Source organism: Saimiri boliviensis, chromosome 5 (genome assembly GCF_048565385.1).
Source record: "Saimiri boliviensis isolate mSaiBol1 chromosome 5, mSaiBol1.pri, whole genome shotgun sequence".
Taxonomy (NCBI): Eukaryota; Metazoa; Chordata; class Mammalia; order Primates; family Cebidae; genus Saimiri; species Saimiri boliviensis.
Window position 1 is genome coordinate 108,796,750 of NC_133453.1, and position 18,877 is coordinate 108,815,626.

At 45.8% G+C, this 18,877-nt stretch overlaps 1 protein-coding gene across 4 annotated transcripts in view; it reads right to left on the minus strand.

The window, feature by feature from the left end:
- Positions 1–18,877, minus strand: part of MYO7B (myosin VIIB) — a 98,782-nt gene that overhangs the window by 19,573 nt on the left and 60,332 nt on the right. For all 4 annotated transcript variants that reach the window (XM_074399811.1, XM_074399810.1, XM_074399813.1 and 1 more), the window contains exons 20-26: positions 8,863–8,947; positions 7,355–7,573; positions 5,911–6,081; positions 5,060–5,269; positions 4,757–4,924; positions 2,158–2,235; positions 1,876–2,003 (exon numbers count right to left, since the gene is read on the minus strand). In XM_074399811.1, the coding sequence (XP_074255912.1) occupies positions 1,876–2,003; positions 2,158–2,235; positions 4,757–4,924; positions 5,060–5,269; positions 5,911–6,081; positions 7,355–7,573; positions 8,863–8,947 (1,059 nt within the window). The remainder of the gene's footprint in view (positions 1–1,875; positions 2,004–2,157; positions 2,236–4,756; positions 4,925–5,059; positions 5,270–5,910; positions 6,082–7,354; positions 7,574–8,862; positions 8,948–18,877) is intronic.

Consider the following 18,877-nt stretch of genomic DNA (forward strand, 5'->3'; position numbering starts at 1 on the left):
GGGGATGTCTGAAGAACCCACAGTACGTGTCATTTGAACACAACTTTTATGTGTTTGCCATATTGGAAAGCGTGGTGGCTAGTGAGGATTAACCATGAGAAAATTAGAACCAGCTAAATCAGAAGACCTGTCTGCTCATGCGAGCAGCTAAAACCTGAGTAGAAGCCCTGTAGTCTTACTGACTTGACGAACCAGAGGAGAGAGTCTGGGGTACCCACAGCAACTTGTAAGTGAGATGGGAAGTCCTGGAATAAAGAGAACCAGAAGAGTCCTAACTCTTGCACATAAAATCTTCCCAAATCTCTGGTTGGCCCCTTACACGCATGGGTAAGGGTGGGTCAGACTCCAGGTACTCTAGCCAAAGCTAAAATAACTAAACAGGGATTCTAGCTTTCGCTTATCATGGAGGAGACAGAGTTTGAGTCCAGTCAAGGTAATTGCCTCCTAAAACAAAAAGTCAATGCTCTTTGGAAGAATGTAACAGAATCCAGAGTCTCTAACATATCATCCTCAATGTCCAGGATACAACCCAGAAGTACTAGACTTATGAGAAAAGAAACAGTCAAGTACCATGTTTATGAGGAAACAAAGACACCACCATCCTCAAGAGAAAAGACAGTTAATAGAGACTGACAGTTAATGAGATGACCCAGGTATTGGATTTGCAGAAAAGATTTCAAAACTACAATAATTCTGTTCAAGGACATAAAGTAAACAATGCTCATAGTGAATGACCAAATAGGAAATCTTGGCACAGAAACAGAAATATAAATAAGACCCAAGTACAAATTCTAGAACTGAAAAATATAATATCTGAAATAAAAAATTTGTTGGATGGATATGACAGCAGATTGGGGAAGATAGAAGACCAGTAAATTTGAAGACAGGTCAATAGAAACTATCCAATCTAAAGAACAGAGAGAAAAAGAAAGAAAAAAAGATAAGCAGACCCCTAGGTACATGGAGGACAATATAAAATAATCTTACAGAGGCTTAATTAGATTTTGAAGGACAAGAGAGAGACAAAATGAGGTAGAAAAAGTATGTGAAGAAATAATGACCAACAGTTTTCCAAATTTTGTTAAAAGTATTAACCTAAAGTAAATGAACCTCTAAAACACAGTGGTCGGTCCCTTAAAGCAGTGAACAATCAGCCTCTGTATCTGTGGATTCTGCTTCTGTGCATTCAGCCAACACGGATGAGAATTTCTGTGTTTGCAGGCTACGTGTGTTTCTCCTAATTAGTATAAAGACCCATTCCTGGCCAGGTGCAGTGGCTCATGCCTGTAATCCCAGCACTTTGGGAGGCTGAGGCGGGAGGATCATGAGATTGGGAGTTTGAGGCTTGACCAACATGGAGAAACCCCATCTCTACTAAAAATACAAAAATTAGCCAAGCATGGTGGTGTGAGCCTATAATCCCAGCTACTCAGGAGGCTGAGGCAGGAGAATCACTGGAACCCAGGAGACAGAGGTTGCAGTGAGCTGAGATGGCACCATTGTACTCTAGCCTGGGGACAAAAGCAAAAATCCTTGTCTCCAAAAAAAAAAAAAAAAAAAAAAGACCCATTCCTATAAAGCAAATTGTATATAATATAAATGAAAGAAACCAGTCATTTACACGGCCCTGCACTACAGCCTGTTCTAAAAGGAATCACCGGTCCATGATGATTCTTTTCCTATAACTGGGCTTTACTCATGGCTTTTTAAAAGGCAGAGCACATGGAGAACCCTTGCTGTCCTGAGACCCAGCCTGCAGGTCGCAGGACAGAGAGGTGTCATGGGGGAGGTGGGGGAGGAGGCTGTGGCTGTGGCTGAGAGCCAGCTAGGGGATCTGATGCTCTGAATGGGGGTGGGAGGGGAGTGGGAACTGACCTGAGCCTGGGCCGCAGGATGGCGTAGCCCACGATGAAGTGTACCTTCTCCAGGTTGGACATGGGCCGGTCTGCACCGAGGCCATCAGGTTCCAATGCCTCCTCTCCGATGCTCAGCTGGCTGGCCACCTTGAAAGCCAAAGGCAGCCATCAGGAAAGCTATGATTCTCCCCATCTGCCAAGTAGAAAACTGGTGCATGGGGAGGGGAGCAATAGACTGGAACCCTGCAGCGGGCCAAGAGCAGAGCTGGGAGCAGACAGAGGTTCTGTGCCCTGGGTTCACCTGGCCCGTGACCCGGGAGGACCGCTTCAGCTTCATGGAGGAGATATCCTTGGTTCCTTTGTCCTTGCAGCCAGGTCTCTGTGGAAGGAGACAGTTCCCGCAGGAAGGTGAGCCTGGGCTCATCTCAGTGATACTGACCTCACAGCCACCCGGGGTGGAGCACGTGTTCCTCTCACCCATCCATTTCCTGGCCCAATTTTTTTTTTTTTTTTTTTTTTTTTTTTTTTTTTTGAGATGGAGTTTCACACTTGTTACCCAGGCTGGAGTGCAATGGGCGCGATCTTGGCTCATCGCAACCTCTGCCTCCTGGGTTCAGGCAATTCTCCTGCCCCAGCCTCCTGAGTAGCTGGGATTACAGTCACACACCACCATGCCCAGCTAATTTTTTTTTTTGTATTTTTAGTAGAGACGGGGTTTCACCATGTTGACCAGGATGGTCTTGATCTCTTGAGCTTGTGATCCACCCACCTTGGCCTCTCAAAGTGCTGGGATTACAGGCGTGAGCCACCGCGCCCGGCCTCCTGGCCCAATTTATGAAGCACTATGCAGTCCCTCAGTTCAGCGGAGCTTTACCACACACACATGTGCACATCCCCATCCTCACTTCCAGATGTGGAAACAGAGGCTCAGGGAAGGCAAGAGACTAGACAAAAGCTGCTCAGTGGATCACCAGACCCCAGGAAGGGGCTCAGAGCTATTCTGATACCAAAGCTTGTGCCTCTCTCCAGTAAACCCCTGGGAAGTAGGACTGGGTCTGAGCCCAGGTGCTTAGGACAGCCCTAGGTCATGGTCATTCTCAGTAAAGATGGCAGATGAATCACCTCTGCCACTGCAAGGTGCTCTGTAGAGGGTAAGGAGAGTGGGGGTGTGGGTGGAGAGGCCAGGTGGGAGGGATGGGCTGCACCTTCTTATGACGGTGTCACAAGAAGAATTTGCTGCCACAATTGGAGCTCAGTGTGGGACTGGGCTTGGGTGGGGGTCAGCCTGGTCCAGGGCGAGGCACTAGCTCCCGGCTGTGTCAAAGCTGGTTTACCAGGTAGGGGCTGGCCATGAAACACATGAGCTGGCGAAGTCCATGAGGGCAGGGAGGCTTGCTGGACTCACTGCTCTGTGCCTGGGGCACATCATGGGGACTTAATAAGAGGTGCAGGAAGGAAAACCTGAGATCTGATCTCTGGGAAGCCAGTCCTGCTTCTCCCCGTGTCCACCCTCCAGAGGTGCTGGTTGGCTGGACTGCCTCCCAGAGTCTTTTCCCCGAGTGGCTGCCAGCGTCCAGGTGGGCCTTGTGATCTCTGCCTCCTGAAATTCCTGCCCTGTGTGGGCCCCTTCCACAGCCACAGGTATGTGACTCCCAAGACTGGACATTTGCACCTTCCTTCCTGCTTTCCTTCTTGGATCGTTCATGCTGGGGGAAGCCATGTTGTGAGGATGCCCAGGCAGCTTTGTGGAAACGCCCACGTGGCAAGGAACTGAGGCCTCTCACCAACAGCCATGTAAGTGAGCCTTCTTGGGAGCCGCCCCTCCAGCTGTCAAGTTGACAGCAGCCCTGGGGGACAGCTTGATAGCAACCTCATGAGGGACTCTGAACAGGAACTATGCAGCTAAGCTGCTCCTGACCCTCAGAAACTGTGTGATAATGAATTGTGTGCTATTTTAAGGAGTTAGGTTTGGGGACGGGGTAATTTGTTATACAGCTATGGATACCTAACACGCTGACAGAGCCCACATCTCGAGAGATCAGGGAGTCAGGGCTTGGGCCTGGGCAGTTCTCTGTAATTCCTGGACAAGGTTGGCCATGTGATGAGGCTACAGACTCTTAGATTCCTATGCAGTCTGCACACAGGACCCCACAGGTACTGAGCTGAGTCCCAGCTGGTCACCTGGCACATTGGGCAGTCATGGGCTCCTGCCACTGCTGGGCCACTGAGTGCTGTCACTGCTATGTAATTTCTCTGGACTGTTTTTGATTAATTCCACTAAGATCACAGCATGAAAATGGACCTTAGGAAGGACTTCTGACCAAAAATGGATGTGAAGTGACTTTCATTAGAGGGCAGGGTAGAACACGGGTCAGGAGCTTGGTCTTTGAATTCAGCAGAATGGATTCAACGCCCAGGTTCCAGACACACATCCACTGCAATTGGGGGCAGGTCATTTCAGTTCTTTGTTTCTTTAGCTATAAATAAACACAATCATTTCTACCTTGTAAGGTTGACCCACTTGGGAATTGAATGAAGAGAAGCGACTGGCACATAGCAGGCCATCAGTCAATAACACCTGTTGCTATCATTGTTATGTGCATCTGAATCTGGCTCAAGTCCAGTGCACCCTCTGCTCACACCCAATGCTCAGTCCAGGGCACCCTCTCCATTAATGACTGTTAATTTAAAAAGCCCCAGGGTGGAGATTCATGAGCTCCTGAGCACGGTTCAAGACTGCAAGTGCCCTTGTCCTGGCCTGGGGGCTCGGTTCAGTGGGTGAGGCTGAGGAGAGGCTCCAGGTCTTGTCTCTTCGTCCTGCTCAGCTGCCCCAGGGCCTGGGCCCTGGTAGGCACCTGGTGGGTGTCGCCCTCCTCTGCCCCCTGCTGCCCCTCACTTGCCTGTGCGGATCCACCGTGCTGTAGAGCCTGGGCGCCATGCCCCCTGCCCAGCGTGTCGTGGATGTGATGCATCACTGAGCCTCCCTGCTGGCTGTTCCTCGCATACAACAGTGGCTCTGGGAGGTCGCCCATGAACCTCAGGATGACGTTCCACACGGCCAGGGCGGCCTGGGGAAGGAAGACAGAAGGCCCAGTGGGAACCCAGTGGTGACCCCAGCCCCTTCATTCTTCCCCCTGAGCCATAGCTCAGACCCCAGGCTCGGGGCTGGCCTGAGCCTACTAGAAGCCAGTGAGCCCTGATACCAAGCAGTCGGCATCATCTTCATGGTAGAGCAGTGGGTATCGGAGGGGCCGCCGGATGTGGGTGTGGCTGGCTGACTTCTGGAAGTAAGTCACAGCAAACTTGGGGAAGGTGTACTCGGCCAGGCCATCCACATCCTCCTCAGGCTCCTCCACCATGGGGATTGCATCCAGGTCAACCTCAGGCAGCTTCTCGGTCGTTGATTCCAGATCCTGGGGCCAGTGAGGGAGAACACGGGTCAGCAGGGCTTTCAGGTAACAACCAACGTATCAGCTGGCTGTCCAGCAGGCCGGGCAGCACAGGGGCTGTGGCGTTACCCCACTCCCTCAGGTGCTGGGGACCACCCATGCCCACATTCAGCGGGCTCGGGTGGGCTGCCGTGTGCCAGCACAGGGCTCTCTACACACCCCCTCCCTCCTCCCTGCTGGGCAGGGTCAGTGCTCCTCCTGCCCTCTCCCCTTCTGGCCCCACTCTTAGACACTGTCCTCTGCCGCATGCACCATCCTCACTGAAGCTTCCCCAGTCACACTGCAGAGCAGTGGCCTCGAAGTTGCTCTGGTGGTGTCTGGGTGGGGTCAAATATACTCAGGGAATGCCGTGTGATGGAGAGCTCAGTAACATTGGTAGAGAAGGCTCTAGGAAGTCTTGCAGGTGGGAAACCTGCCTGACTCGAAGGCTGTGACCACAGAACCCACGCATGTTCCCCTCTTCTGTGTAGGATCAGCAGGCCACAGCACGCACTTCGCCACCGCTCTGGCTTCTCGGGGAGCCGAGAGGTGGACTGAGGTCAATGACTGGGCAGGCTTCCCTATCCCCACCCTGGGCTGGATGGTGGATACCAGGCTTGTGTTACCTCAAGGTGCGGCGGGGCCTGACCCTCCTGGCCCCCGATCATGGCAGGGAGGAAGCCAAACACCTTCTCTACCATCTCCGTGTCGGTGACGGTGTCGTAGATAGATTTGCGCTTCTTGGCAGGGAGAGCGCCTTGGCTCTTCTGGGCCTCAGCCGGGATGACCAGCGGTACCTGCACACCCATGGGGGAAGGTTCTCACAGGCCCAGCAGGACTCATGGGGCCCAGCCTGCTTACTCCACAGGGCAAGGACCTCCCAGAAGCCAAGTAAGCCTCATCCTGCCATCATCTGCCCAAATCAATATTCTGCTCTGAAGTAATAGATTTTAACAGCTAGGGTGGTCAGAGGTCAACCAGCCAGGGCTTTCCCTCTCCCAGTGATGATCAGAACTCTGGAGAGGTGAGGTTGCTGCTTGTCCCTGCCCTCCGATGGTCTTTAAGGGACCCCTTCAAACTCCAGGGACCCCCCTAGGAACTCGGCCGCACAAGCACTGCTCAGGTCCCTTCATTCAAAGGGCATCAAGGTTCTACCAGGAGATGTCCCCAGGGGCTGCAGTAATGAAGTCAAAGATCAGACTGTTTTGCAGCCAGCTGGGGGCACGCGGGTGCTGACACATGCTGCTGACGTGTCTGGGGGTGCATCCTCTCACTTGCTCTGTTCACTGTATTTATTAGCAGTGTACTCGGTAGACCAAGTTTTCATCCATGGAGCAGAAGTTGACATTATCCTAGCCCCTTTGCCTTATCACAACTTCCAAATGAGCCAAGTGTGAAGGCTGAGTCTCGGTACTCAAGGGAGGAAATGGGATCATGTCATTGGTGCTGTCCTCCTGCTCCTTGTCCTGCCAGACCCAAAGACACTCAGCAGCTCCCCTTGGTATTAATATTTCTCTGTCCCTAAGCTGTCACACACAGCCCAGTAGCCAGGGCACTTTGCTCTCTTCCATGGAACTGGGGCCTTTCTCAGCTTGTCTGGCCCAGGTTTGCTGCACCTTCCAGGGGACTGGCCATCCCTTTCCCCAAAATCATCTCCAAGGTGAAAGGGAGGGGACCTGAGCTCACTTTCCAGGCTCAAGGCTAAGGTTGTCCCATTGACCTGCTGGCTCTCCCTTGATATACCCTGCATGCCCCTGGGTGGCAGCCACGGCTCCCTAACCTTGCAGAGTCATTGTAGCACTGACTTTGAACAGGGAGAAGAGAGTGTGTCTCTCGTGATATCTACATCTCAGCCCAGGTGCCTGCTAATTTGCCTCTTGTGTCCTGTATCCTTGCTGTACTCTTGAGTAATTGAACACGTTTTAATGTCTTGGCTTGTGGTGGGGGCAGGGGGATTTTCCAAAGCGTTTCTGGTGAGCTCTCTACACAGTCACTCATGCCTCCTTCTGGCCCTCACCCACTGGGGCCCCAGCCAGCCCCACCTGCCCAAGAAGCCAGGTGACCACTTACACTGGCTTTCCTCTGCTGGAAGTTGCGCCGGGCAGCCATGCCTCTGGCATGGGCCTGAATGACCACCACAGCCTTCCTCTTGGCCTGGACTTGCTGGCGCACCAAGTATCCCCTGCACAGCGCCTGCAGCTGGACCATCCTCTGCCGCATGGCCTGGTATTGCCTCGCCAGCAGCTGGCTCCGGACCATAGCCTGCAGGCGCTCAAAGCCCACGAGGATCTGCAGAGGCAAGAGGGAGGTGGGCTCAGGGGCGAGAACGCCTTCCCCGGGGAACGAAGAGGGGTGCTCCCCAGGACACCATGCAAGATAGATTTACAGCTAGTTTGGTTTTGGCAAAGGGCTGGTGCTAGAATGGCACACACCTATGAACACAAGAACAGTGAGTTATGACTTGCAAAGTACTTAGAACAGACCCCGATGTGCAAGTAAGTGCTAACTAAGCCTTTGTGAAATGGCATAAATAATAAAGTGGCCTCCTTGGGGCTGTGGATAGAGAGAATGGATGTAGATTTCACAGGGGAGAGTGGACTCCTGAGGCCCTGCCATCCACATCTGCCAGCCAAGTTCAGCTGACTTGCCCACGGGCTAGTACACCTGTGTGGAGGCCTGCGGCCAAGCACATCTCCCAGGGCATCTTTAAAGTAAAAGGGCAGTAAGAAATGGATGAACCCCCACGTCAGTGCCACGGCAGGCCCTGAGTTTGCCAAACACCCACCCAATGCGTTGGCTTAAGAGCTTGGAAGTCACAGCCCCTCATCAAAACCCCAGCTCTGTGGTTTAACGGTTTCATGCTCTTGGGGAAACCACTCAACCCCTCTATGCCTCAGTTCCTTGATGTACAGAGTTGGTTTAATATTAAATAAAATGATGTATGTGAAGCAATGGGCCCCAAGGAACTGCTCCACACAGGTCAGCTACGGTCATGCCCTTGGTGAGCATGGAGGGCAGGCGGGCCCGGGCCAGTCTTGCTGATGTGACCATTTCATGTCACAACCAGTCACATCCATGACAAAAGCAAGTGGCCAAGTGACCTGGGCACAGCCATAGTTGCTCTAGTTCATTTTTCTTTTTTTTTTTTTGAGCAGATACTCATTAATAAATGACGAGTACTTGATTAAGTACAAAATGATGAGTACTTGATTAAGTACAGAAAAAGTACTTTAAACAAAGAATAATCAATCCATTGACTTATTTTATGGTCTGCAAGTTAGGAAAAGACAGGAGTTATTCCATTCCAGAGCAGGACAACCTAGTCTGGCTCTGAAGATGCCCCAAATTCTGGAAAATATTTTGAGGCCTACGGACCATGGGGCTGGAGATTAGCTAAGAAGCGACTGTGTGGGGTGCTGAGGTCTGATCGTTTTAAATCTCTATGCCACGTCTGTGAGTGACTTGATCCTTCCTGCCTGAGGTCCCTCATTCAGAGAAACAAAATTTACCAATCTGTCTTTTACTGGACAGTTACCCACGGGTCTCGCGGGCCCAGCCGCCCCAGCGAGCTCTCTCACCAGCTTGAAATTCCTCCTGTTGCAGTAGCCTCTCCACCAGGCCTGCAGGGTCACGGCTGCCCGCCTCTGCCTCAGGAACTCCTTCCTAGAAGGGCAATGCAAGCCACACACTTGTAACAACCTCAGATGGTTTAAAGCCTCTAGAGGAGAAAAACTGATTTGGAAGGGAAGAGGGATAGTGAAATGCTGGGAAAAATGAATACGTACAATCCTTTCTCAGAAGGTGTTACAGACCAAAAGACACACAGACAGGTCAGGAACAAAAAAATCTACTCCTAGCAACCCAAATTTGTAAATGATGACAGTCTAGTTTTTCCTTTTTTAGATGGAGTTTCACTCTTGTTGCCCAGGCTGGAGTGTAATGGCACGATCTTGGCTCACTGCAACCTCTACCTCTTGGATTGAAGCAATTCTCCTGCCTCAGTCTTCCAAGTAGCTGGGATTACAAACACCTGCCACCATGCCCGGCTAATTTTTGTATTTTCAGTAGAGACAGGGTTTTACCATGTTGTCCAGGTTGGTCTTGAACTCCTGACCTCAAATGATCCACCCACCTCGGCCTCCCAAAGGGCTGGATTACAGGCATATGCCACCGCACCTGGCCGACAGTCCAGTTTTTTTGTTATCGGAAAACTCTTCTTCATTCCCTCTACCCCCAAAGATAAAGGGATACAACTTACTTTTCACTTTTTATTGCAGATGCCCCTCCCTGGGCCGCTAGCCCAGGGCTGGATATCGAGAAGAAAACCTGAAAGCTGGGCTCTGGCGGGTGGAGTCACTCCCAGGTGAGCTCAGTACATACAGATGTGGGCATGCCTCAATTTATCATGATATCACTTCACTCTATTGCACTTTGCAGATATTGTGTTTTTACACATGGAATGTCTGTGGAGCCATGAGCTAGTCTGTTGGTATCATTTTTTCAACAGCAAATGCTCACGTCATGTCTGTATCACGCTTTGGTAATTCTTGCAATATTTCAAATTTTTCATTGTTACTAATCTGTGATCTTTAATGTTACAACTGGAATTGTTTTGGGGCACCACAAATTGCACCCATAAAAGATAGCGAACTTATTGAATAAATGTGTGTGTTCTGACTGCCCCACCAACCAGTAGGGCCCCATCTCTCTCCCTTTTCTCTGTTCCCTATTCCCTGAGACACAGCAATATTGAAATTAGGCCAATTAATAACTCTATAATGGCCTCTAAGTGTTCATGTGAAAGGAAGCATCTCATTTTCCTCACTTTAAATCAAAAGTGAGAAATGATTAAACTTCATGAGGAAGGCCTGCTGAAACCTGAGACAGGCCAAAAGCCACGTTGTGAACACAAAGGAAAAGTTTCTGAAGGAAATTAAAGGTGCTACACTGGTGACCATGTGAATGATGAGAAAGTGAAACAGCCTTCTTGCTGATACGGAGACAGTTTTTGTGGTCTGGATAGAAGATCAAACCAGCCACAACATTTTCTCAAGCCAAAGCCCAATCCAGAGCAAGATCCTAACTGTCTTCAATTCTGTGAAGGCTGAGAGAGGTAAGGAAGCTGCAGAAGAAAAGCATAAAGCTATCAAGATTTGATCCAAGATAGCCGAATAGGAACAACTCTGGAGTGCAGTTCCCAGCGAGAACAACGCAGAGGGTGAGTGATCACCACATTTCCAAACAAGTTATTACTGCCCAGAGACCAGGAGACTCCCAGGCTGAAAAGTGCCGTGAGTTTCCAGCACAAACAGCTGGTGTAGTGGGTCTCTGCACAAAAACTCACACAAATCTGGGTGGCCGTTTCAACTGGTGCCTGGAATGCCTGGAAGACAGAGCCACCTATTCAACTGAAAAAAAAAGAGGGCTGGAACAGGGAGTCAGGTGATCTGGCTTGGTGGGTCCCACCCCCACAAAGACCAGCAATCTGGAATGCCCGGGATTGAGAGTTTTGCAGCAAGCACAGCTGGACCTGGGATGGTCCAGCTCTGTAGGAGAAAGGGTGTCCGCCATTACTGAGGCAGTCCACATTACTGAAGCAGTCTGCCATTACACAGGCAGTCAGCTATTACTGAGGCAGGTCTAACTATACCTCTATAAACAAAACTGCAAGGAAGATCACACAGCATCTAGGCAGAGCCCATGGCAGCTCAGCAATGCTTCTGCTGGCAGACTGTGACTAGGCTACCTCCTTGCTGGGCAGGGCATCTCTGAAAAAAGGCAGCAGCATGTCAGGAACTTATAAATAAAGCCCCACCTTCTCAGGACAGAGCACTTGGGGAAAAAGGTGGTTATGAGTTCCGCTGCAGCAGACTTAAATGTACTTGCCCAGCAGCTCTGAACAGAACAATGGAGCTCACAGCTCAGCACTTGAGCTCATATAAGGGACAGATTGTCTCCTCAAGCAGCTCCCTGACCCCCATATATCCAAAGAGACACCTCATAAAGGAGAGCTCAGGCTGACATCTGGCGGGTATCCTTCTGGGACGAAGATAACAGAAAAAGAAACTGGCAGCAACCCTTACTGTTCTGCAGCCACTGCAGGTGATCCCCAGGCAAGCAGGGTCTGGAGTGGACCTCCAGCAATCCTACAGCAGAGGGCCTGACTGTTAGAAGGAAAACTAAAAAACAGAAAGAAAAAGCTTGAACATCAACAAAAAGGACATCCACTCCAAAAGAGACCCCATCCAAAAGTCATGAACTACAAAGACCATAGGTAAATAAATCCACAAAGATAGGAAGAAACCAGCACAATAAGGGTGAAAACACCCAAAACAGAACACCTCTCCTCTTCCAACGGATCACAACTCCTCAAAACAGCATGGTACTGGTAACAAAACAGAGATACAGACCAATGGAACAGAACAGAGGCCTTGAAGGCAACGCCACACATCTACAACCATCTGATCTTTGACAAACCTGACAAAAACAAGCAATGGGGAAATGTTTCCCTGTTTAATAAATGGTGTTGGCAAAACTGGCTAGCCATGTGCAGAAAGCAGAAACTGGACCCCTTCCTGACACCTTACACTAAAATTAACTCCAGATGGATTAAAGACTTAAACTTAAGACCCAATACCATAAAAACTCTAGAAGAAAACCTAGGTAAAACCATTCAGGACATAGGCATAGGCAAGGACTTCATGGCTAAAACACCAAAAGCAATGGGAACAAAAGCCAAAATAGAGAAATGGGATCTAATTAGACTCCAGAGCTTCTGTACAGCAAAAGGAACAATCAATAGCATGAACCGGCAACCAACAGAATGGGAATTTTTTTTTCCCCAGAATCTACAAAGAACTAAAACAGATTTACAAGAAACAAGCAAACAAACCCATTCAAAAGTGGGCAAAGGACATGAACAGACACTTTTCAAAAGAAGACATCTATGAAGCCAACAAACATATAAAAAACATGCTCATCATCACTGGTCATTAGAGAAATGCAAATCAAAACCACATTGAGATACCATCTCACACCAGTTAGAATGGTGATCATTAAAAAATCTGGAGACAACAGATGCTGGAGAGGATGTGGAGAAATAGGAACACTTTTACACTGTTCGTGGGATTGTAAATTAGTTCAACCATTGTGGAAGACACTGTGGTGATTCCTCAAGGACCTAGAAGTAGAAATTCCATTTGACCCAGCAATCTCATTACTAGGTATATATCAAAGCATTATAAATCATTCTATTATTAAAGACATATGCACATGTATGTTCATTGCAACACTGTTTACAATAGCAAAGACCTGGAACCAACCCAAATGCCCATCCATGATAGACTGGACAAGGAAAATGTGGCACATATACACCATGGAATACTAGGCAGCCATCAAAAATGATGAGTTTGTGTCCTTTGTAGGGACATGGATGAATCTGGAAACCATCATTCTCAGCAAACTGACACAAGAACAGAAAATCAAACACTGAATATTCTCACTCATAAGTGGGAATTGAACAATGAGAACACATGGACAGAGAGAGGGGAGCATCACCACACACTGGGGTCTGTTGTGGGTGAATAGGGGAGTGAAATCAAGGGATAGGGAGGTTGGGGAGGGATAACATGGGGAGAAATGCCAGATATAGGTGACAGGGGGATGGAGGCAGCAAACCACATTGCCATGTATGTACCTATGCAACAATCCTGCATGATCTGCACATGTACCCCAGAACATGAAGTGCAATAAAATACATATATTTTACAAAAAAGCTATCAAAGGTTGGGTCCTGAGGTTTAAGGAAAGAAGCCACCTCTATAACATAAAAGTGCAAGGTAAAGCAACAAGTGCTGATGGAGAAGCTGCAACAAGTTATCCAGAGGATCTAGCTAAGGTCATTGATGAATGTGGCTGCACTAAACAACAGATTTTCAATGTAGACAAAACAGCCTTATACTGGAAGAAGATGCCACCAGGACTTTTACAGGTAGAGAGAGGTTAATGCCTGGCTTCAAATCTTTAAAGGATAGGCTGACTCTCTTATCAGCAGCTTATGAAGCTGGTGACTTTAAGCTGAAGCAAATGCTAATTTACCACTGAAAAATCCTAGGGCCCTTAACAATCATGTTAAAGCTACTCTGCCTGCAATCTAGAAAGGAAGCAACAAAGCCTGGATGACAGCATACCTATTTATAGCATGGTTTACTGAATATTTTAAGGCCATCATTGAGACCTACTGCTCAGAAAAAAAAGATTTCTTTCAAAATACTACTGCTCATTGACAATGCACCTGGCTACCCAAGAACTCTGATGAAGACATATAAGGAGATTAATGTGTTTATGCTTGTGAACAAAACATCCATACTGCAGCTCATAGATCAAAGAGTAATTTGGACTGTCAAGTCTTATTTAAGAAATAAATGCCATAATGCTATAGCTGCCATAGATAGTAATTCTTCTAACAGATCTGGGTAAAGTAATTGAAAACCTTCTGGAAAGGTTTCACCATTCTAGATGCCACTAAGAACATTCATGATTCAGGAAAGAAGGTCAAAATATCAACATTAACAGGAATTCAGAAGTTGATTCCAATCTTCATGAATGTCTTTGAGGGGTTAAGACTTCAGTGGAGGAAGAAACAGCATATGCAGTGGGAACAGCAAGAGAACTAGAATTAGAAGTGGAGCCTGGGCCGGGCGTGGTGGCTCACGCCTGTAATCCCTGCACTTTGGGAGGCCCAGGTGGGCAGATCACGAGGTCAAGAGATCGAGACCATCCTGGCCAACATGGTGAAACCCCGTCTCCACTAAAAATACAAAAATTAGCCGAGCGTGGTGGTGTGTGCCTGTAGCCCCAGCTACTTGGGAGGCTGAGGCAGGAGAACTGCTTGAACCTGGGAGGTGGAGGTTGCAGTGAGCTGAGATCATGCCACTGCGCTCCAGCCTGGCACCTGGCAACAGAGTGAGACTCTGTTTAAAAAAAAAAAAAAAGAAGTGGAGCCTGAAGATGTGACTGATTTACTGCAATCTCATGATAAAACTTGGATGGATGAGGAGGTGGTTTTTATTGTTTTGAGACAAGATCTCACTCTGTTGCCCAGGCTGGAGTGCAGTGGTGTGATCTCAGCTAATGGCAACCTTCACCTCCCAGGCTCAAGTAATCCTTCCACCCCAGCCTCCTGAGTACCTGGGACTACAGGCACACACCACCATGCCTGGCTAACTTTTTGTATTTTTAGTAGAGATGAGGTTTTGTCATGTGGCTCAGGCTGCTCTCAAACTCCTGGGCTAAAATAATCCACCTGCCTCAGTCTCCCACAGTGCTGGGATTACAGGCATGAGCCACCTCATCCAGCCAAGAGTTGCTTCTTATAGATGAGCAAAAAAAGTGTTGTTGGGTTTTTCTTCCTTTCTTTGTTTTCTTTTTTGGAGACAGGGTCTCACTCTGTTATCCAGGCTGGAATGCAGTGATGCCATCAGTGCTCACCATAACTTTGAACTCCTGGCCTCAAAGATCCTCCTACCTCAGCCTCCCAAATAGCTGGGACTACAGGCATGCACCACCATGCCCAGATACTTTTTTATTTTTCTTTTGTAGAGATGAGGTCTCAGTATGCTGACCAGGCTGGTTTTGAACTCCTGGCCTCAAGTGATCCTCTTGCTCAGGCCTCTCAAAATGCTGGGATTAAAGGTATGAGCAATTGTGCCTGGCCAACACTTTCTGATGTTATTCTAAATGTATGTAGAGAAGATATTTAATAAAATTATATTGCATATGAAAGAAGGTAAATGGACATAAAAAGGGGGTAAAATTTCTATACTTCACTGGAAGTGATAAAGTGATGACACCAGTGCTTTCTCTCTGTGTGCATGTGTGTAATGTGATACCTAGCACAACCACTTTAGAAAGCTAGAAAAAAGATATCTACTCTAACACATTGCAGATAAATCAAAATGGAATTCTTAAAAATTTTTAAATAAGCCATAGAAAGGCAGAAAAAAGAAAACATAAAAATGTGAAGGAGAGAGGAAAAAGTAGAAAACAAAAAATAAAATCGGAGACTAGAGCGCTAACAGGAATAATTACATTAAATGTAAAAGGCCTAAATACAGTAAGTCCTCACTTAATGTTATTGATATCTTCTTGGAAACTGAGGCTTTGAGTGAAATGATATGTAATGAAACCAATTGTTTTCTCATCAACAATATAATGAAACCACATTGAAGGGAAAAATGATATCTGAGTACCCGCTTTATATTCTTAGAAAGCCATAGTTTCCAACAATCTATTGACGATGTTAAGGGAGAATTTAGTGTATGCTAATGACAAGACAGAGACTGGCAGAATGCATTGAAAAACATGACCCAATTGCATACCATCTATGAGAAACTCACTTAACATATATAGGTAGGCTGAAAGCAAAACAATGAAAAATATAGATCATGTAAATAGTAATTGAAACAGGAGTGGCTATATTAATACCAGATAAAATAGACTTCAGAGCAAAGGAAATAACCAGAGACAGAGGAAATTTCATGATAATAAAAAGCACATCTGCCAAGACATAGCAATCCTAACTGTGTATTCACCAAACAAAGCTGCAAAATATGTGAAGCAAAAATGATAAAACTGAAATGGAAAAGGCAAATCAATAATTATAACTAGAGACTCTCTCAACAATTGATAAAACACGTGGACAGAAAATCAGCAATAATATAGACTTCAACACCACTATCAACAAGAAGATCTAATTGACATTTTTCAGAGCACACCACCCAAATAACAGCAAAATATGTGTTCTTTCCAAGTGCCCTTAGGATATATACCAAGAGAGGATGTATCTTGGGCCATAAAGGAAACTTCAACATATTTAATAGAATTCAATTCATGCAGAGTGTGTCTCTTACCATAGTGAAATCAAACTAGAAGTCAATGACAAAATGATAACAGGAAAATCTCTAAACACTTGAAAACTGAACAACATACTTATAAATTTTTACAGAGGAAATTTCAAGGAAAATTTAAATTTTTTTCTGAATGAAAGTGAATGAAATTGAATGAGCTAAATGAAAATATAACATGTAAACATTTGTGAAACACAGCTAAAGCAGTGCTGAGAGATTTATATCACTCCAAATTAGAAAAGAGGAAAAACCTTGAATTAATAATCTAATCTCATGCTCAAGAATCTAGAAGAAGAAGGGTAAAATACACCCAAAGTTGAAAGGACAGAAATAATGAAAGAGCAGAAATCAAGGAAGTTAAAAATAAAAAATTAGAAAAGAAGTAATGAAACCAAAGCCTGGTTCTTTGAAAACGACACGAATTACTATTATTTTTTTTTGAGACAGACTCTCACTCTTGTTGCCCAGGCTGGAGTGCAATGGGCAATCTTGGGTCACCACAATCTCTGCCTCCCAGGTTCAAGCAATTCCCCTGCCTCAGCCTCCCAAGTAGCTGGGATTACAGGTGCCTGCCACCACACCTGGCTAATCTTTATATTTTTAGTGGAGATGGGGTTTCACCATGTTGGTTAGGCTGGTGTCAAACTCCTGACCTCGAGTGATCTGCCCGCCTTGGCCTCCAAAGTGCTGGGATTACAGGTGTGAGCCACCGTGCCTGGCCAGGACAAGAATTTGACAAATCTTTAGGAACACTGGCAAAGAAAAAATGGGGAAGATATAAATGGCCAATATCAGGAATGAAACAAGAGATATCACTATAAAGTCTGCACATATCAAGAAGAAAATAAGGTAATACTATGAACAAATTGACATGCATACATTTGACAGCTTAGATAACATGGGTCAATTCCTCAGAAAGCACAAATTACCACAACTCACTCAATATGAAATAGATAATTTGAATCATTCCTGTAACTATCAAATACATTGAATTTATCATTCAAAAACTCCCTATAAAAAAAATTCCCAGGACCAGATGTTTTCACCGGAGATTTCTGCCAAATATTTAAAGAAAAATTCACACCAACTCTACACAATTTCTTCCAGAAAACAGAAGAGAAAGAAACACTTCCTAATTTATTTTATGAAGCCAATGTTACTCCGATACCAAAACCAGACAAGGCAAAAGAAAAAAAATCCTCAGACTTAATGAATATAGATGCAAAAATCCTTAATGAAACATTAACAAACAGCATTCAGCAACATAAAAAAGAATTATATGCTATGACCAAGTGGAGTATCCTCCAGGGATGCAAAGCCGATTCGACAGTTAAAAATCAGTAAATGTAACCCACACATTAAAAAGCTAAAGAAGAAAAATCTCATATCATGATCAACTGATGCAGAAAAAAAAGTCTATATCCAACACTTGTTTATGATAAAAACCTCCCAGAAAACTAGGAATATGGGACGCTTTCTCGACTTGAGAAAGGGCATCTATGAAAAACCTACAGCTAACATTATATTTAACAGTTAAAGTCTGAGTGCTTTCCCGCTAAGGTAAAGGACAAAGCAAAGATATCTGCTCTCACCGTTCTAATAATACTGGATGTTCTGGCCACTGCAATAGACAAGAAATGGAAATAAAAGCCACAGGGATTAGAAAGAAAGAAAGAAAGAAAGCTGTCCCTATTTGCAGATGACAGGATGATCTACATAGAAAATTCTAAGGAATTTATGAAAAGTCAGTTCAGCAGGCCTGCAGGATATGAAGTCAACACACAAAAATTCAACATGTTTCTATTTGCTAGCAATGAATATGCCACTGTGAAAATGAAAAATACAGTACCATGCATAATAGCTAAAAAATACATGTAAATCTAATAAAACATGTACAAGGTTTGTGTGCTAAAACTACAAAACATGAATGCATGAAATCAAATAAGATCTAAATAAATGGAGCTACATATCATGTTCATGGATTGGAAGATGGATTTCGCAGAGATGTTAATTCTCAAATTGCTATACAAGCCTATTAGTATAAAAAATCCCAGCAAGTTTTTTTTGTTTTGTTTTTTTTTGTTTTGTTTTCTGTAGATATATACAAGATTATTTTTATATGTACATGGAAATGCAAATGAACTAGAATAACTAAAACATGTTTAAAGAAGCAAAATGGGAAGAATTACTTGACACAGCTTTAAGACTTATTGTATAACTACAATAAACAAGATGCTGTAGCACTGAGGAGAGATAGATTCAGTGGTCAAAGGAATGGGAGAGAGAACCTGGAAATAGACCCACACTGCTAGGTTTTGATAAAGATGTAACAGCAATTCATTGAAGGAAGGATAGATTTTTTTGTGAATGATACCAGAGCAACATCCATAGGAAAAAAAATTTAAAAGAACCATGACCTAAGTGCCACAATCGATACAAAAATTAATTCAAAATGGGCAGGAGTTTGAGACCAGCCTGGGTAACATGATGAAACCCTGTCTCTACAAAAAAAAAAAAAAAAATACAAAAATTACCAGGTGTTGTGGTGGGCACCTGTAGATCCAGCTACTTTGGAGGCTGAAGTGGGAGGATAGCTTGAACCTGGGAGGCAGAGGTTGTCGTGAGCCAAGATTGTGCCACTGCACTCCACCCCGATTGGCTGTATATAACATTTTTGCAATGGCAA